This window comes from Papio anubis, chromosome 10, assembly GCF_008728515.1.
Source record: "Papio anubis isolate 15944 chromosome 10, Panubis1.0, whole genome shotgun sequence".
Lineage (NCBI taxonomy): Eukaryota > Metazoa > Chordata > Mammalia > Primates > Cercopithecidae > Papio > Papio anubis.
This window is the reverse complement of record NC_044985.1, coordinates 38,173,562-38,194,561: the sequence shown is the minus strand read 5'-3', so window position 1 is coordinate 38,194,561 and position 21,000 is coordinate 38,173,562. Positions and strand designations below refer to the sequence as shown.

Here is a 21,000-nt window from a genome sequence, read left to right as displayed (position 1 = left end):
GACTAGAAAATAGGATCTAAACCCTAAGCTAGTATTGAGTTTTGTTTATAACACGGCATTACTTTATTGTTCTCCTCTAGAATGTAAAGCCTTGGTATTTCCTGCGATGTACAATATTTCAATCATAACATAAAAATACATAAGAAAAACATTAATGATTCCTGCCTTTATATATATTTGCTTGTTTGACTAACATAAAATGTGGCATGGAGCATCTAAATTTACCCTTCCAAATATATAATTCCTACTTAAAGCCAACTGGAATCAGGCTAAATAATTTTGGTGACAAAATAAAAGCCATTAATATTGTAAAATTAGGCCATACCTTGGCATTAAAAGTACTAATGTAAAAAATAGATATTTTAATGAACTGACTGCATAGTTAATTTAAGAGCCAATCGCACAGGTCTCAGTTTAAAAGTTGGTATACTAAAAGATTAAAATAAAACCCACTCAATTATGTTATTACATACAATAATATACAAAATAAGTATAAATTTGGACTACTATAGATATTTAATTTAATAGCAAAGATAATAGGATTTCTTCTGTTAATCAAGCATAGAATAACAATTAAAAATTAATATAACAAAGTTATTACTCAAAACATTAATTATGATCTCCAGACAAGGTAATCTATGCATTCAGTCAAATAGAAATATTATAAAATAGGAAGTGTAATCATTTAACATATAGGAACTACAAATGTGACACTAATCTATTGAAATTCCTACTCACTACTTCTAATAAGAAATCACAGCTATGGGTCAATAGGAATATGGAAAGGTGATACCTGTGTAATGCACACAGCCTTCAAAAGGTAAATTAAGCCATTGTTTTTCTTAGGAATGCTACACAGGGGAATGGTTGGGATGCACTTAAAGATCACTTACCTTGAAATTATAATCCCATTTACCTGCTCTCTAATAAAAGTAAATAAAAGATGGTAGTGTAAGTCAAGTCTAAATATTAATCTAACACATTTTACCTATGGAAAAGCATTCCTTATATTGTGACTCTGGAAATTATTTGATACAGATGTACATAGAATTCACAACAAGTATTTTCTAAGTCCACTTGCTCAGTCACATGAAAAATAAGAGTTATTTTTAGCATCATATTTTTCTCCCTTTTTTTCTTTGTTGCATAGTGTTTGTTGAACGTAAGTGTTCTGATCTAAAATTAGATTCTCACACTGTATGTAGCTGCCTAGTTATTCAAAAAGAAATGTAATTATGTGCATATATCATAGGAAAATATTCTAAATTGATTGGAACACAATTGTAATGTTCAAACAGAATATAAGAACACCTGAATAAAACAGAATGAATGGATGACAGAACTTTATAAAAATAATTCTTAAAATGTTTCAGTGAGAAAAATTTTTTTCTTTTCATTTAATGCTGGCAATAGACATTTCATGGCATAGAAGGGTTTGTGAAATTTATTCAAGCTTCTAGACCACATAGGTATCCTACAATTTTGCTACTGATGCCCAGGATGCCCTCAATTCAAACAGGTTAGGCCATATATAAGATGACAATTATGTAAATTCATGGTTATTTACGAACTATTTAGTTAGGGGTGTGAGAAACTACATTTGAAATCAAAGTTGACCAAAGAAGTGCATTTATTACTAACTGTGCTTAGTTTCATTCAATTACAAGGATAAGCAATTATGAGTATGTATAGCTGAAGCTTGTAAGCAATTAGAGCAAAATGACAAAGTAGTTTTATGACTGCTTATTTAGCTAAATAGACCATATTTATTGTAGAACATCTTTCTCACTATTAAAAAAATGAGAAATTTTATGTCAATAAAATTTGGTATAACAAATAACTGATAGCATTTAGTTATTCCATTTGAAATACTGTATATTAAGCTTATTATATCATAACCATTGAAAGAACCGAATTATTTCTAGTTTTTTGATAACATTGAGAGGCAACGTAGTGTAGTAGAAAAATTGCTGGATTTACTGTAAGAATCTGGCTGTGCAAACTTAAACGAGGCATTTACCCTATGCTTCATTTTACTAATGTGAAAAATAGAATATCTGTCTTATAAGACTATTGTAAGAATTGCACGAGAAAACAGATAAATATGTGATGAACTTTATTCCTTCTCTTTTCCCCCACTCACCTAAGAATTAAACAAAACCAAAGTAGCTGGATAGATTCCAGGTTTTGACGCTTCATGACACTGTTTCCATTTTTCTCTGGATATTCCAACAATCCTGCTCCTATTTATGACTTTCTTTTCTAAGATTGAAAGGACTATGGGAGATAAGGTGATGGAATATTTCTGCTGTTCACATGGTGAGATTCACAATTATACTGATAGCTAGCTTGCTTGGAATACTTTATTAGGACCTGAATTCTAGATCTGCTGCTAGCGGCGTAATCTTTGTGCTTTAGTTTCCTCCTGATAAAGGCTTAAAGGAGAGAACTTTAAGGTACGTTTCAGTTCTGTAATTCTGTGAACTCCGACAATTTTTATTCTGCCTTGAACCTGCACCACCTCAGAGATTTTTCAAAGAAAACTTTTGTCCTTGCTAGCAAAAGATAAAGAATTGAGTTAAAGTAGTAAGCAGCACGCATTTTCTTTCCACAGGTTGGAATATGAGAAGAATAGAACCACTGAGCAATTATTCCTCCTTCTCATCTCAACACTTCTTATCCTTTTGCTCCCTTTCCCTCTCTTTGCTCCCCTCTGGAGGCCTTGCCATTTTCCAAATTCTATCCATGCCTTTTCCTAAATTTGTAATATTCTTTAATCAGTGTATAAAAAGACTATGGAAGATACATAGATATTTGACCCTGTCCTTTTCAAATGTAAATGTATATATGAATGATCAGAGATTTTGTTAAAATACAGATTTGGATTCAGTATGTTTAGCATGGGTTCGGATCCTGCATTTCTAACAAGTTCCCAGGTGATGCTACTACTCCTGGAATCACCTTGTGGGTAGCAAGGGGTGGAACCCTTCTGTGACCTAAAGAAACCCTAAATGTAAAACTTAAAAGCATAGTAATAAATGTTATATTTCAATTTTGTTAAAAAAAATCTTTTTTAACACCTTCTCAAAAATAAAATCACCTTTCAAAGCTGAAATTTCCAGAAAGGCAATGTATTATTCCTACAATTGCTCTATTCTCATGTCATTTATTAGATTATGATCCATTCATTTTTTAATTTAGCAAAGTGGTGTCATTAGACAATGTAAATATCACTAGTTAATTTTGAAAACATAAATATATATGAGAATTTAATTAAGCTATATAATTCAGATGATCAAATTATTTAAAATAAAAATTTCTCAATATTTATGGCATTTTATAAGCTTTTCTGTGTGTGTGTTCCAAAGTCAAAGTAAACATGACACAAAATGTTATAGTGCTCTGAAATACTACAACAGATAACTACTAGTCATCCAAAAGAGTAAATTTATAGAAATCATTTATTTATCTTAGGTGAAGCTACCTATTTTTTTCACTTTTTACTTAAAATTCCTTAGTATTCAATAGCATTGCTACTAGCTGACAGAAAATGTAAACAAAAATATACACGTAATTGCTAACAGTAGTTATTTGAGAAATGAAAGAATTTGAGTTATGATATTGCTCACTCAAGAGTTATGGAAAAGTTTAAAGATTATAAGTGGTATTCTAAAATTCCACACTGCTTCATTTTATAAAAATGCATATGATCATTCCCCTTTCTTAATAAATATATTCTAGATTTTCTTATGTTTAGCATAAGCTCAGTAGAGTCCCAGGTTCCTGGTAGAAACTAAACAGTAACAACAAGAACAAGTTTTATTTAAAAATAAGTGTCACTTATAGGATTTCTACTGTATCTGTACATTTTACTGCATTTTTCCTCATAGAAGAGATAGAGTACTGATGAAGGATTTACCTATATGTATTTTGCAAAGGCACTGTTTTCTGTAGGCTTAATATCAAGGATGGCACCAATAAATAATAGTTGAAGAGAAAAAAAAGATTGGTGGTCAGACAAGGTGAGTAAGATATAGCGAAGGCAACAGCATCTTAATAGAACACATTAGTACAACGTAGGAAGAATTCTCAGTGTTTGTCCTCAATTATGGCTCAGAAGATGATTTTGTGTCCTACGATCCTGGTAACATTCTATAAGTTTTAGACCCCAAATTAACCCTACATAACCAGTTTCAAATCCTATAAGAATTCAGTAAGTTTTTCTAATATTCAACTTAAGAAACTACAGAATCATGCAAATATTAAAATGACATTCAAAAAGGTTTTTAAAAGGCCTTGTTAAAATATCAACAACGCCAAAAAACTCTGTAGATTGGTTTTTAAAATGTTATTCTTGTAGAAAATTTTAGGCTTGCATGGAATACTGCATCTGTGAAACCCATTTACCTCTATAGTAGTATTTATCTTCTAAGCAGAATGAACTTTAGTTTTCCTTTTAAATAAATCACCTACCACTTAATAATGTGGGAAATGTAACACAGAAGACCAATTCATTTTGTTAATCATAAAAGAAAACTAAAAGAAATGAAGCTGTTTTCGAGAGTAAGTTTCTTTATGCAAAGGAAAATATTTCTTTTTTATTAGCTCCATCTGATGGTTGATCTGGTTTTTACACACTGCCTGGAGATAAATTTCCAATAGTAATTTTGTTGTTTTCTCTCCCTCTCCTCTGTCAGAAAGGTGTGCTATATTGAGAAGAGGCTACTCAGCTTTTTAGGTGACTAATTAGTTTACTGAATTCTGTGAAATACTTTTAATTGTAAACAGTAAAGAAATCTTGTTAATCTTGTCAGATATTGTTCCTTCCAGTTGAGGAACATAAATGTCAGTGATTAGTGGTATAAAATTTAAAATTTGAAAATATGTACATATTGTCAATATTATCCTGTATACACATCTTCATACAAACCTCTCAGATAGGCTTAGCTTACCCCTTGCCTAATTTATGTTTGGCATGTACATGGAGATACAAGTTGTCATACACAAAACTGATTTTATTGTCCTCATTCATATTTTATATTAATGGACCAATTTGGCAAAACCTGTTTATATGATATGCCATCCTAATGTTACCGATATGAACCTGCATGCTTAAAATCTAATTCTGCCAATGTAGATAAAAACCAGCTTAAGATTTAAATATTGAATGTTGAAATATATAACTGAGCTCAAGCATCAAATAATAAGTAAATTAAGGAAAATACTATACCTCAGCATCATATTCCCATAACTGATTTCCTCTCATATGGTGGCATTTTAACATGATTACAGGTCCATTGAGTCTAGAAACATCCAAGCACAAGTCATCGGTTCGAATTTCTTTGTCAGCAGTGTAAGAAAATACCTGAAAATATAAAATTCAGCTAATAAAATAATATGTACATTTTAAAATGTTACAATAGAGCAGATCTATCCATGGAAGCTTTCATATCAGATAAACTTGTATTTTCAGATGATTGCTAGTATGTTATCTTGAGACAGCTAATTCATCTCTTTGAGTCTTTTTTCTCAACTGTAAAATAGGGACAAAGTCATCTGTTTTATGATGTTTTGGTGAGACCTCAGTTTAACAAAATAAACTTTAAAATACCCACTATTTGCTGGCACTGTATTTCTTGCATGATACTTGCACTATAAAGCTCACAATAGGTTAAAGAAAATATAGTTTGCAAACTGCATGGAGCTTAATGAAGGGCAGTCCCTGTTCCTACCATCTTATGACCAGTTCTCCAATTCTACAATGTCATTCTTTCATATAGAAGTTTAAATCTTTCTTCTGATAACATAAGTACAGTGTGTAAATTTTATTAAATATTGTCAGTGAGCTTCTGAAGGTTGTAGAAGTATCTTCTCTAGAGATCTCATTAAAGGTAGGCTCTAGACTTATCTCTTTAATATGGTTTGCCTAGGCTTAACTACATCAATTCTTCTGAAAATATCCAAGAAATGTCATGGTGGACTATGGACTCTTTGTTAGATCATTCAATTGAACTATAATAATCTTTATCATTTTGTTCCTGGTGTGAATAATTTATTTACAACATTGATTATTAAAGTTTCATGAGTTTTTTAAATTATTTTTTTATTTTTAGATGAAGTCTTGCTCTGTCATCAGGCTGGAGTGCAGTGGTGCAATTTCGGCTTACTGCAACTCTGCCTCCTGGGTTAAAGCGATTCTCCTGCCTCAGCCTCCTGAGTAGTTGGGATTACAGGCATACGCCACCATGCCAGGCTAATGTTTTGTATTTTAGCAGAGATGGGGTTTCACTATGTTGGCCAGGATGGTCTCAATCTCCTGACCTCATGATCCTCCTGCCTCGGCCTCCCAAAGTGCTGGGATTACAGGTGTGAGCCACCGTGCCCAGCCTCATGAGGGTTATTAAGCACATAATTATAGAATGTGTTTTCTTCTTTTAGCTACGATAAGCATTGTTCAGTATTCTGTGGGTTTTTCTTTCTCCTTGCTATGTCAACAGAAAAGATAATGAGAAAGGTCATGTCAGGGTCTTTTTGTTTCTCAAAGATATCTGATGAAATTGGAGGAAGTCAGCTTTACAAATAATATAAACTCTGGAGCTCCATAAGCTGAACGAGTTAGTCTTGGCAGAGTTGCCTCTGCAGCACTGCTTCTCAGGACTTCTATGAAAATCACAAGAAGCGGTGAGAGGAAGTGGAAAAATGAATGATGGAACACAAATACCCTCTTCTGTCAACCGCTTAAAAGGAAATTATTGGGGACTGGTTCGGTGACTCATGCCTGTAATCCCAACACTTTGGGAGGCTAAGGCAAGAGGATTGCTTGAGGCCAGGACTTTAAGACCAGCCAGGGAAACATATAGAGATCTCATCTCTACAAACAATAATTAAAAGAAAATTATCCAAGCATGGTGGTACATGCCTGTTGTCCCCACTACTTGGGAGGCTGAAGTGGGAGAGGCTGAGGTTGGCAGATTACTTGAGCCATGATCACACCACTGCATTCAGTCTGGGTGACAGAGCAAGACCCAGTCTCAAAACAACAACAACAGTGGCAACAACAATAACAACAACAACAACAAAAACCCAGAAAAATTTTCACAAAGGTTATACATTTACTTAACATACAATTTTGAGAAATGTGAAGTACATTTAATTGAATTATGCAAAATATATCACAGACTTCATGTATTCAATTCACAAATATATTTTCTAGCTTCATTACTTTTTCATGCTCATATGTTTTTATGAAGAACATCTGGTCACCTAAGAAGAATAACATAAAAACCCATCAAACAGAAATATTCATATCCTCCCCAAACAGTATTATTTTAAACACAATTACAAACTTATTTAATTACACAAGTGAGAATCTTAAGCTGAGATGATAGGATTATTTCAATACTCAAAGATAGCCTTCTACATTAAAACTGCTTCCTTTTAAAGCGACAAATGCCAGTGTAAAAGGAAACCTCATAACGTCCATTTCAGCCTTAATTTTCTAATGGCTCAGGCCATTTTTATACAGTATATTCTTCTCGAGTCTCTTAAGATAGTTTGGAAACAGTACCTGTTGAAAGTTTTAGAGAGCAGTCTACCACATCCCTTGATCCTCAATTTCTAATTTAGATTCAGTTTGTGGTCATTAGAGCTATCTTAAGTAATTTACATTTAAGAAAGATATATTTGTAGAATAGTTTATGTACTTATATGTGCATATAAATTATATGTCTGTTAAATTATTTTTTGGCCTTTGTACTTGAAAAAAATTAACGGATGTTAAAATATTTGGCTCACAAGCAATTTTTGTTAAAAACAATCTGTTGATAATGCTTCCTTGTTTTTCTTGGATTAATGTAAAATAAGGATTAATTTGTTTTTGTACCTGAGAAATAATCTCATTTTTATGCTTGTTTCTAGGATGTTTTTTACTCTTTATAATAACAAAAATCAGTGCATGTCAGTATATACATATCATTCTTGAAACCTAATCTGGAAATTATTAGGTTTGAACTCAATTATTTATCATTTATATCTATTAGTTTTTGAACCCATAATTGTCACTATTAAATTTTTTCATATCTACTACTGTAAAAGGTTCATGAAATACACTTTGGGTATACTGAAAACATTATATGTGAAATACTTTGCAGAGATTCTGGCACACAGACAAAATTCAGTAGCTGATATTTAGAGTTATTATTCCCAGTCTTAGAGTTAATCCCAAATTGAGGATTTCTATCCAACACCACCAAGAAATTTTAGTATAAGGGTCCAGCAATGTTTGCTCTTGCCGTCTGAGCTGAGCCCTCGGCTGCTGTACAAGTCCCGAGGGAGAGTTTATAATACCTGATGACAGATATTTCTGATAATTTAAGCATTGTATTATGACCCTGTAGATTAACTACTTATGAGTTCCTTTATGACTTTGGGGACAATCTCCGAATCTCACGCTGGATTTCCTAGGAGCAGCTATTCCCTACAGCTGTTGCTTGTTTTTCCGTCTCACTACTCCACAGACACTCTCAGTTAGTATGTGTAAGGCCCAGCCTGTCCTTGCTGTGGTTGAAACCTTTATGCCTATGTGAGTTAAAATATTTCAAACCTGAACACCAATGAAGCACTTTACTTTAAACTATCAGGTATGTTGATAACTACACTATACAAGATTGATTCATTCATTAGTAAAATCTCATTGTACATTCTCTTAAAATAATGGAAACTATTCTTCTTCCTTTTCTGATTATCACTCAAATTACTTTATCATCGGTTACCAATACTTAGTAAAGCAGAACCGAGTTACATGAACCATAGATTTAGCATATGTTTCCATTTGTTCCAGTGCCAGCCTGACTTTAATGACAATTAATTGGTTCAAAGTCTAATGACTTTAATTAAGCTAAGGTGACTAGAAGCAGGGAAAAACAATCAATCTCTGTGGCTTTCCTTCCATTATAAAAGAGGAAACAGGGAGGAAGTTAACATTAATTGAACACTACCTTTTTTTTAAAAAATGTGTTCTATGCTTCATATATATCACATTAAATAAATTTGCTCTATTCTTTTATTGTGCAATTGCATTTATATTTCTATGAATGTATACCAACTTACAGTATTGCAAAATGTAACAAATAGAGCTCTTTACATGAATCCTATGGATTTAGTAATTTATAGTGCTTTTAAAATTCTGTTTCACACTTAATGTTCATGTTGTCTAATCTGTAAAATTATGAGCTATCTAGTATCACATATATTCTTATGTAATCCTTCAGTCAAGCTAGGTCTACAAACAACCATTAAAATGGCCATTTTTTAAGTCAACTCTTTTAATCTCAGCTATCTTATAAGATGATGATAATGATACAGGTAATAATGTCTATGCTCCAGTTTATGGGCCGTGTTGATTATTATGCCTTTCAAAACTAATTACTCACTGTAACAACTCAGTTTTTATTGTTTACTGTTGTGTTAGTTCACTACGACTGCCATAACGAAGTACTATGGACTGGGTGGCCTAAGCAACAGAAATTCATTTCCTGACAGGTTTGGAGGCTGGAAGTCCAAGATCACAATCTTAGCAGAGTTGGTTTCTGCTGAGGCCGCTCTCTTTGGCTTGTAAGAGGGATCTTCTCCGTGTGTCTTCACACGGTCTTCCTTCTCTGTTTGCATGTGTCCTAATTTCTTTTTATAAAAATACCAGTTACATTGAATTAGGGCACCCTAATGAGGCCATTTTAACTTTACCTCTTTAAAGACTCATCTCTAATATGGTTACATTCTAAGGAACTGGGGGTTAAGACTTCAACATATGAATTTCTAGAAGAACACAATTCAGGCCACACCACCACTAACTCTTTACAATGTATTGGAGTAGATAACATATCTTTCCTTATTCCTAAGTGAAAAATATGGTGTGCGTGAATTTTTTTTTTTTTTTTTTTTTGGCTAACCTGTTTAGGTCACCTTGGGATTCAGTTCCGAAATTAGAATATACTGTTTAGTATTACTAATCAAAACTCTAAATGTAATGCAATATCAAATAATTCCCCCTTCTCCACATTGGGCTTAATTTATGTTGGCAACCTGCAGAGGCAAAGGCTTTTTCTGTTTTACGTCTTAAGCTTTTTTTTTTCCCTCACTGTTCTTGCCCACTCCCAAATTCACCCAGTCTGCTAATCAGTTTTTTTTTTTTTTTAATTTTTTTATTCTTCCAGAGTGGCAAAGCTGTAAGAGAGGTCTTACTTGAACTGTTGTGTATAACTCCTTCCTGTTCTCTGGCCTGCCAGAGATTTAAAGCTCCCTGTTCTGAGACCATTTGGATTTTCTTAGAGATTCCCATCACTGAGCACCTCTTAACTGAAGTGCAAAGAAAGAGGACAATGCATATTTTACAAGTGAGCCACTTTTTGTGAAAACTCTGGGAGACAGGCTAACACTAGGCAGTGCAGTCAGTTCCCGGTATTCAGTTGTCACAAGCCAGCCTTATTGTGTGTGAGTCAGCTCACAGCCTGCCATATACCAGAAGCATATAGCAAGCTCTCCAACTGGCATCCTACATAATTTGCAGGTCCCAGTGCAAAATGAAAATGCAGAACTTATTTTTATAAAATTATGAAGAATTCCAAGATTGTAGGGCTCTGATTGCATGGGTTGCACACTCAAGAACTTCCCTGCTTTGAATCCTCTTCTTACTGGAAGCTAGAATCCCAGCCCATCTTCTCTAGAGGCAGGGCAACTATTCTCTCCAGGCAAAATCTTACAATCTTCTCCATATTCTGGTACCTTCCATTATGGGTTGAACTGTGGCTCCCCAGATGATAGATTGAAGTCCTAACCACCAGTACCGCAAAATGTGTACACTTATGGAGATAGTCCTTATGATGAAACCATCCTGGAGTAAGATGGGCCCTTAATCTAAAAGGACTGGTGTCCTTATAAGAGAATAGAGACAGAGAAAAGATAGCCATGTGATGATGGAATTAGAGACTGGAATGATGCATCTACAAGCCAAGGGACACCAAGGATTGTTGGCAAACACTGGAAGTTAGAAGCGGAAAAAGATGATTCTCCCTTAGGTTTCAGAGGGACTATGGCACTTCTGACAACTTGATTTCATACTTCTAGCCTCCGGAACTGTAAGACAATAAATTTCTATGGTTTTAAGAAACCTAGTTTGCAATAATTTTATACAAAAGCTCCAGCAAACATACATCCTTTTCCTCCTCATGCTTGTTGAAGTGTCTAATGTCACAGAATCAGATTTCCAAAGTGTCTTTTCAAATTTTGCACAGGAAAATCTGATTTTAGATTGCCATTACAAATTTTGCATAGGGAAGTCTGATTTTACATTTCACATTTATTGTATCTTGGTATCTGGGCTGAAATTTTAACATCCAGTTATACTTTCCACCAGCATAAAATCAACCATTTTCAAAATACTTTTCTATTATAGCTATCTCTTCATAAAGGTGTTTTATAATGTGACTAGGTGATTTTCCTGATTTTATGTATACTTTATTGGGGTCATAATGATTTCTGCCTCTGAATTTATCTTGTAATCAAATGAGTACTATCTATAATGGATGATGCTATATATAAAGCCAATTCAAATCTCAAATCCTTTTAATCTCAATATTTTTCTTTCCATAGATGATGTTTTAGTTCACTCTCACACTGCTATAAGGACATACCCAAAACTGGGTAATTTATGAAGGAAAGAGGTTTAATGGATTCACAGTTCCACATGGCTGGGGAGGCTCACAATTGTGGTGGAAGGTGGAGGAGGAGCAAAGGCACATCTTATATGGTGGCAGGCAAAACAGTGTGTGCAGGGAAACTGCCCTTTGTAAAACCATCACATCTCGTGAGACTTATTCACTATCATGAGAACAGCATGGGAAAAACCTGCCTCCATGATTCAATTATCTCCCACCAGGTCCCTCCCATGACATGTGGGGATTATGGGAGCTACAATTCAAGATGAGATTTTGGTGGAGACACAGCCAAATCATATCAGATGGTAAACATTCTTTATTTTTCACCTACATGTATGGTTTGTTCTGGATTTTTCTTTTTGGGGAGAATGTCCAAAGACATTTTAAGATTCTTCAAATACCTAAAACAACATCTAAATAATTTCAAGGACTTCTGTGAGAAGGATCTAAAATATTCTGTTAAATTAATTTAACATAATGAAAGACTAGGTGTCCACATTTTTTTTTTTTAACCAATTGTATTATGTTTAAAATCCTAATGTATATATAGTTACTTCTTTTAAAATACTTTTTTCATGACCCTTTAGAAAAACTACAAACAAAAATTTGCTCAAATCTCTAGCGTGAGCCTGTGCTAATGAAACCTTGTTCCAGCAGTACAAGCAAGAAAGGAAAGGCATTGCTGTATTATTGGGACCTGAATCTCGTTTCTTTCTGCAAAGGGCTCAGGAATTAAACACCCTCTACTTGCTCTATCTTGCCACAGGGTTTCTTTCTTTCCTTTTTTTATCCATAGATGAAGGGGGTGTGAGTGTGTATGTATGTACATGCGTATACACAGGCATACTTCAGAGATTCTGTGGGTTCAGTTTCAGATCACTACAATAAAACAAGTATCAAATTTAAAGCAACACACATGTTTTTGTTTCCCTGTGCCTATGAGTTATGTTTACACTATACAGTAGCCATATTAAGTGTGCAGTAGTATTGTGTCTCAAAAAACAATGTATATTCCTTAATTAAAAATACTTTATTGCTAAAAATGCTAACAATCATCCTAGCCTTCTGTGAGTGGTAATCTTTCTGCTGATGGAGAGTCTTGCCTCAATGCTGATGGCTGCAGGTTGACCAGAGTGGTGACTGATGAAATTTAAGTGGATGTAGTAATTTTAAAAAATAAGACAACAATGAAGTTTATCACATAAATCAACTTTTCCTTTCACTAAAGATTTTTCTGTAGCATGTGTATTTGATAGCATTTTACCCACAGTAGAACTTCTTTTAAAATTTTAATTAATCCTCTCAAAACCTGCCACTGCTTTATCAACTTGAGTTTATGTAATATTCTAAATACTTTGTTGTCATTTCAACAGTGTTCACGGCATCTTCAATAGGAGATTATATCTCAAGAAACCACTTTCCTTGATCATTAATAAGAAGCAATGCTCATTCATTAAAGTTTTAGCATGAGAGTGCAGCAATTCAGTCACATCTTCAGGCTCCACTCCTAATTCTAGTTCTCCTGCTATTTCTACCCTATCGGCAATGATTTCCTCCACGGATGTCTTGAACCCCTCAAAGTCATCTAAGAGGGTTGAGATTAGCTTTTTCCAAACTCCTGTTATTGTTGATATGTTGACCTCCTCCCATGAATTACAAATGTTATTTACGGTATCTAGAATTGTGAATACTTTCCATAAAGTTTTCAATTTACTTTGCCCAGATCTATTACAGGAATCACTATGGCAGTTAGAGTCTTAGAAAATGTATTTCTTAAATAGTAAGACTTGAAAGTTGAACTTACTCCTTGATCTATGGTCTGCAGAATGAATATTGTGTTAGCAGACATTAAAACATTAATCTCCTTGTACATCTCCATCAGAGCTCTTGAGTGACCGAGTAAATTATCAATGAAGAATAATATTTTAAAAGGAATCTTTTTTTTCCCCCTGAGAAATAGGTCTCAACAGTGAGCTTAAAATATTTAGTACACCATGTAGTAAACAGATGTGCTGTAATCCAGGCCTTGTCATTCCATTTACAGACACAGGCAGAGTAGATTCAGTGTAATTGTTAAGGGCCCTAGGATATGGGGAATGGTAAATGAACATTGGTTTTGACTGACAGTCACTCACTATATTTTTCCTAACAAGAGAATCAGCCTGTCTTTTGAAGCTTTGAAACCAGGCATTGACTTCGCTTTTCTAGCTATGGAAGTCCCAGATGGCATCTTCTTCCAATTGAGTGCTGTTTTGTCTATGTTGAAAATCTGTTGTTTACTGTATTCACATTTATCAATCATCTCAGCTGGATCTTCTGGATAACTTGCTGCAGCTTCTCCCTCAGCAATTGCTACTTCACTTTGCACTTTTAAGTTATAGAGAGAACTTCTTTCCTTAAAACTCATAAACCAACCTCTGCTAGCTTCCAACTTTTCTTCTGCAGCTTTCTCACCCATCATAGAATTAGAGTTAGGGCCCTGCTGTGGTGAAGCTTTGGCGTAAAGGCATTTCATAGCTTGTTTGATCTTCTATCCAAACCACTAATACTGTCTCTATATAAGGAATAAGGCTGTCTGCTCTCTTTTCATTTATGTGTTTACTAGAGTAACATTTTCAATTTCCTTCAAGAATTTTTCATTTGCCTTCACTATTTTGCCAGCTGTTTGGTGCAAGAAGCCTACTTTTTGGCCTATGTCGGCTTTTGACATACCTTCTCACTAAGCTTAATCTTTTATAGCTTTTAAGTGAGAAACATGTGACTTTTCCTTTCACTTGAACACACAGATGCCATTGTAGGGTTATTAACCAGCCTAATTTCAATATTGTTGTGTTTTAGGAACAGGAAGGCCTGAGGAGCAAGAGAGAGGGAACGGCCAGTCTGTGGAGCAGTCAGAATACACACAGCATTCATTAGTTAAGTTTGCTGTTGTTACATGGGTACGATTTGCAGCACCCCAAAACAATTACAATAGTCACATAAAAAATCACTGATCATAATCATAACAGATAAAATAATGATGAAAAAGTTTAACATATTGGGAGAATTACCAAAGTATGACCCAAGACATCAAGTGAGCACATGCTGTTGGAAAAATGAGGCCAATAGACATGCTCCGTGTAGGGTTGCCACAAACATCCCATTTGTTAAAAAGTGCAATATCTGTGAAGCACAATGAAGCAAAGAGTAATAAAACAATGTATTCCTAGATACAAATACATGTATTCATTTTTGTTTTATTTTTTATTAAGGTATAGTTCACAAATGAATAGATATTTGAATTCAAAATGTCTACATGTATATTTGCTGCAGCTTTATCATACAGGTTTTGATTTTCCTACATTTAGTTTTAAATTATAAAATACTTTTGAGTTCCTCAGGATAATATTTACTATAAAAGCTCACAGTTTGATATATATCCAATTATGCCAACGGCTTCGCTTTCTAAATGAAACTGAAGCCAAAGAAGTTACAGGATTCACCCAGTATGTCCAAGCCGCTTAATGACAGAGGTCTCTCTGAACCTGAAGATCTGCTATTTGCCACTACTTGTCCACGTGCTTCAACTTCTCTTTACACACCCATTATTTAGTCATTTTGGTCCTTTGCATCCTCTGGGAGATCTCTTTAGGTATTTGGAACGTACTCAATTTGAAAAGTATGTCAAAAAAAAAAAAAATCCAGAAATATAACTTATAAGAAAATAAACTTGTCATAATGATTTTCTTTCTCATCTGTAAGAATAACCCAAGAAAATTTGTATTGAAATCAAAGGGAAAACTGTTTAGCAACAAAAATTATACCTTTAGCAATGCAAATTATTTTTTTTAAATATTATCTTCCTCCACATGTCACATCATCCTGAAGTCAGTGTGGAGAATTCATAGATGGAATTGAATTCACCAGTGGAGCTGCCAAGTTTATTCCCAGACAGCACCTTTTCCTATGCATGAATTGATTTTAGGTTTCATCTATAGGCTGTTAGCTCAGTGGTTTGTGCAGAGGAGGGTCAGGAGGAGTAAGTAGCATCTAGCTGTATACTCTTAACTTACGCTTACACATCTAGATATCACTTACTTTTTATAGCTTTAATGCTCTAAAATTCTATAACTAAAAACAGGATGTGGGTATGCACCTTATGTTCACTATTCTCATCCTGTCTTCAACATCATCTGTAAAGCGTTAACTCTTTCTGCTTTCACCTCAATATAATAATGTGATGCTTTTTTGATTTGCACTCAGCAAGCCATCTCATTCTTCCATCCCTGACCAGGTATGTGCTGATCACATCACTAGGACGATCCTTCCCACTCCACTTTGCCAAGCAAAAGACTAGTCTCCTTAAAGTCTTCATACATTCTTCACTTTCTTCATTTAGCACTCTCTTAGCATTTTTACCCAGATGGCTTATCTGCCATTATACTGCAGATACCATATCTGTATATATTTGGAATTGGATAATACTGGAAAAATGAGCTCTGGAAGATTACACAAACCTAAGTTTGAGAGCTATGACTCAGGACCAGAGTTACTGGGAGTCTCTGTCAAAATGTTGGATTCCTCATCTGAGAAAAGAGATAAATATATGCCTCCTCTTTCATGGGCTATTTTACAGATTGAATAATGCAAATTCCTGTAAGCTCTAAACAAAACATTTGCCTCAAGTAATATCTAAATATTAGTGATTTTCTGTGCAATATTCATGCATAATATCTACATTTGATTATATTCTATCTCCTCTTTTCCTATCAGTTTTTAGGTTCTTTTAAAAAAAAATCTCATGGATTCAATAACAATGCTAAGGATATATTTTGAATCCCTGTGCAAACTGTTCTAGTAGGAGAGTAGTGTCCAATAATTACTAACTGAATCGAAATGAAAACAATTTGTCTTTGAAATTCCCTAGTCTTTATGGGAAACAGAGCAAGAGTGCAAGATAATACAATAAGCAATATGCAGTAATATAATAACAAAATGTGACTGACATTTCTCTTTTCTACTTCATTGTTAAATCTTCCCATTTTAAACATTACCGATGTTAAATTGTATGTATTTTTTTAATATTTGACTCTGCCCTGAAGGGTTTTAAAGAAGTCTACAATTTGGGAAATCTAATTTATAAATATTATGCTGCAGATACTCATATTTTACTATTGCAGTATTGAAGAATATAAATTGCAAATTTAAGCTGAGTTGGGAATCCCTTCCAAAATATATCCCACGAATTATGCTTGAATGTACAGAGGTTGCTTTTTTTTGTGACTGATGTATAATCTGCAGATGATCCAAGGTTTCTGTCCCCTGGTATACATGCCCTATATAACTTCCTTAAGTGCAGGACAGACTGTGGTCATGACAGGACGGTCATTTCGAGATCACATTACATTATATTACAAAGATATTAGATACAACCTTGGGTTAGCACTGAACAGAGGGAATCTCCAGCTGGCCTGATGATGAAAACTGCCATGATTTAGAGAGAGCTACATGGCACATAACTGAGGGCAGTCTCTAGCTGCTGGCAGAGAGCAACCCTGGCAGAGAACCAGACAACAAACAAAGATAGGAAGTCATTCTTACAGCTGCAAGGAACTGAATTTTGCCAGGAACCAGGGAGGTTGGAAGAGGAATCCCCTGGGGCTCAACTGAGATCACAGCTCTGGCCAACACCTGAATTTCAGCTGTGTGAGGCCCTGAGCAGACAACCCAGCCACACTGTGCCTGAATTCCTCTTACAAACTGTGAAACAATAATTTTGTGTTGTTTTAAGCCACTAAATTTGTAGCAATTTGTTATGAAACAATAGAAAACTAATATGGGACCATCAGGAAAAAGGAAACATGCAAAAACTAGAATGGTTCTCACCATGTGAAACACCATTTTCCACGATGCATCTCCATCATTCTATTTCTCAGCTATTCAATCATCTATTTATTCAACATATTTTTCTGTGTGTTGAATGTGTCTGGTTCATCCAAATTACACATGACCTTCATGAACTGCTGAATTCAATACACATACATCTAACCCAGTGCTATCATTTCGGTAAGAATTTCTCCCACTATTCCAACCTCATTTGAACTCCGTTCTTTTCATAATGGTCTTCTAGCAACTTATCTTTCTCTTGATGGCATATTCGTCTATGTTTTTTCAACTGTATCATTCCTTAAATATTTATTCTATGAAGAACTGACTCTTGAACATATATTTCAAGGGAAGAATGTTGACTCCTAAATGAGATATTCTTCTTTTCAATGGGTAACATACATACATACATAGTTTTCCTTTATGCCTGTCTCATTAGTTGGTACCACTGTGCAGCAACATATCTGGTCTTTGAGGTTCTTACTGATCTAAGCCTGTGAATGTAAAATAGACATAACAACAATAATATATATCATTCACATGATACCTATATAAACTATTATATTAATTTTAGTGTTCGGTTTAATAGCTGAAAAATAATAAAAGACTTTTTGCTCTCCCATCTGAATGTCTTTTACAGGTGTTTTTGTAACATTTCATATAATTTTAAAAGTTTTCACTTATATCTTTAGACACTTCCTAAAACTCTGGTATATACTATACCAGTTATATTCAAGCATGTAATTAGATAAAATTGTTACATATATAAAAAGACTAGAAAGCCAAATTATAATGTCCTAAATGATATAATGATATACTTATGTATCATTTTCAACTCTCTATCTGTAAAGGGAAAGTACTCTTTACCAGACACAATATTCAAAATTTACCTTGCAGTTATTACCACAATGCTTGCATTGGGTGCAAATAATATCAAAGTTTTCTAGATAGTTTCAAGTTTAAAGAAATCTTATTTACTTACAGCATTCAGTATTGCTGCAAACTAAGAGCAGGATCTATTTAGTTTGGGTTCCCCCAAATGCAGACATTGAGACAGTAATTCAAGTGCAAGTAGTTTATTAGGAATATGATCTCAGAAAAGACAAGTGTGGTGGTAGGGAAGAGAAAAAAGCTAATACATCGTAAATTTTCTAATTGTTTACACTATGGATAACTAGAGCTTAATTCTGTTGGGGATCCCTGGCAACCAGTGTAGAATAAGCATGTCAGAATTAGTCCCTCAAAGAGTGACAGGGCTGAGATATTTATACATCATCTGCCCTCACCTTTTGCTTGAGGTGAGCTTCCAGGGAGCAGAATTTAACGTGACTGATGGGCAAAGCAGCCTTTGGAGTGCAAACCTCCAGACAGAGGGTCAGAGGTGCTAGCCTTTTGATGTTGGGCTGGAAGCAAGGGGAGAAAGAACATTTTGGGAGCAACTGTTGTGTGTTAGGAAAGACAGCTGCCATTTAAAATACACTGTATATTAAATATGATATAGCACATACTGTGTTATTCCTCTTTTGAAAATTAGGATGATGAGGTTTGCAAAGGTTAAAGAAGCTCTACAAAGTCACTCCGTTTGCAAGTGGGAGAGCCAGTCTTGGAACCATGGTCTGTCAGGCTCCAAGTCCCATGTTCTTTCCACACACTTAGCATTTCACTTCTTGGTGATCTTTTATAAATTCCAGTGTTTATTCAGATTTCATTAGGTTTTTCCATCATGTTCCCCTGCAAATTCAATCCACGCTCCTTTTTTTCCAAGATCCCATCCCACAATACATTTTTAGTCATCATATCCCCTCAGCCTACTCTGATAGATGCTCAGACTTTTATGTTTTTGATGATGGTTTTGAGAAATACTTCTCAGGCACTTTATAGAATATCTCTCAGTTTGAATTTTTCTAATGTTTATCTCATGGTTGGATTAGGGGTCTAGGGCTGGGGGTGGAAGACCACAAGGGTACAGTGCCACTCTCATCACATCATATCAAGGGTGTATGGTATCACTATGACTTACATTATAGAATCTTGATTACATACTCAAGGTAGTATTTGCCAATAGTTCTCCATTGTAAAGTTGCCACTATCCTCTTCCACATTGTAATCTTTGGAAGAAAGTCAACACAGCACCCATGCCAGGGGAGGGGGAAGGTTATGTTGTACTTCCTGGAGCGGGCATGAGCTACAAAAATTATATGAAATTCTTCTATACAAGGGATCCTAGAGATCAATTTTAACTTGTCTCTAAAAGCTTAAGTCAGAAATTGGGGGCCATGTCCTTATGTTAGATTTATATGTAATACCACATTAGGATTCCTACATTTAAAAAATAAGTGCAGCTTGGAGAGGAAGTGGAGAAATAGGAACGCTTTTACTGTTGGTGGGAGTGTACACTAGCTCAATAATTGTGGAAGACAGTGTGGCGATTCCTCAAGGTTCTAGAACTACAAATACCATTTGACACAGCCATCCCATTGCTGGGTATATACCCAAAGGATTATAAATCATGCTACTATAAAGACACATGCACACGTATGTTTATTGTGGCACTATTCACAATAGCAAAGACTTGGAACCAACCCAAATGTCCATCAATGATAGACCAGATTAAGAAAATGTGGCACATACATACCATGGAATACTATGCAGCCATAAAAAAAGGATGAGTTCATGGCCTTTGCAGGGACATGGATGAAGCTGGAAACCATCATTCTCCGCAAACTATCGCAAGGACAGAAAACCGAACACCACATGTTCTCACTCACAGGTGGGAATTGAACAATGAGAACACTTGGACACAGGGCAGGGAACATCACACACTGGGGCCTGTTGTGGGGTGGGGAGCTGGGGGAGGGATAGCATTAGGAGAAATACCTAATGTAAATGACGAGTTAATGGGTGCAGCACACCAACATGGCACATGTATACCTATGTAACAAACCTGTACATTGTGCACATGTACCCTAGAACTTAAGGTATAACAATAAAAAATAAGCCCAGCTCATGCGTCACTTGGTTTACTCACTGAGTGAAGAAAAAAAAAAATCAGGTCTCTTTGTTAGGTGGATTGGAACATGACAATTTCTGCCACCCAGAAGTGGCACTTGCTCTCATTAATGTGTAAACCATGAATTGGACACTGGCCACAGTGAGCTATCAAGACTGCTTTGACCATTCCTTGGTGTTATGATCTTAAAATGCATGTTTGAATTTTTTGGTTAAAATAAAATCAAATTTTGCATATTACAGTCATAAACACATATTTTACTTTTTTAAATTAAATGAATATTCCAAATCTTTTTAGAGAGTTAGAACTAGAGAGTTGGAGTAGAAATATGTTTATCTGGTAGGTTTTCATTAGAAGACTAAGATTTTCTATTAGAAATTGGAATGGACACTAGGCTGTTTCCATGGTTACCTA

At 34.8% G+C, this 21,000-nt stretch overlaps 1 protein-coding gene across 7 annotated transcripts in view; it reads right to left on the bottom strand.

Annotated features, from left to right (window-relative positions):
- Window positions 1-21,000, bottom strand: part of GALNT13 (polypeptide N-acetylgalactosaminyltransferase 13) — a 590,308-nt gene that overhangs the window by 10,223 nt on the left and 559,085 nt on the right. For all 7 annotated transcript variants that reach the window (XM_031651262.1, XM_031651267.1, XM_031651266.1 and 4 more), the window contains one exon: window positions 5,231-5,365. In XM_031651262.1, the coding sequence (XP_031507122.1) occupies window positions 5,231-5,365 (135 nt within the window). The remainder of the gene's footprint in view (window positions 1-5,230; window positions 5,366-21,000) is intronic.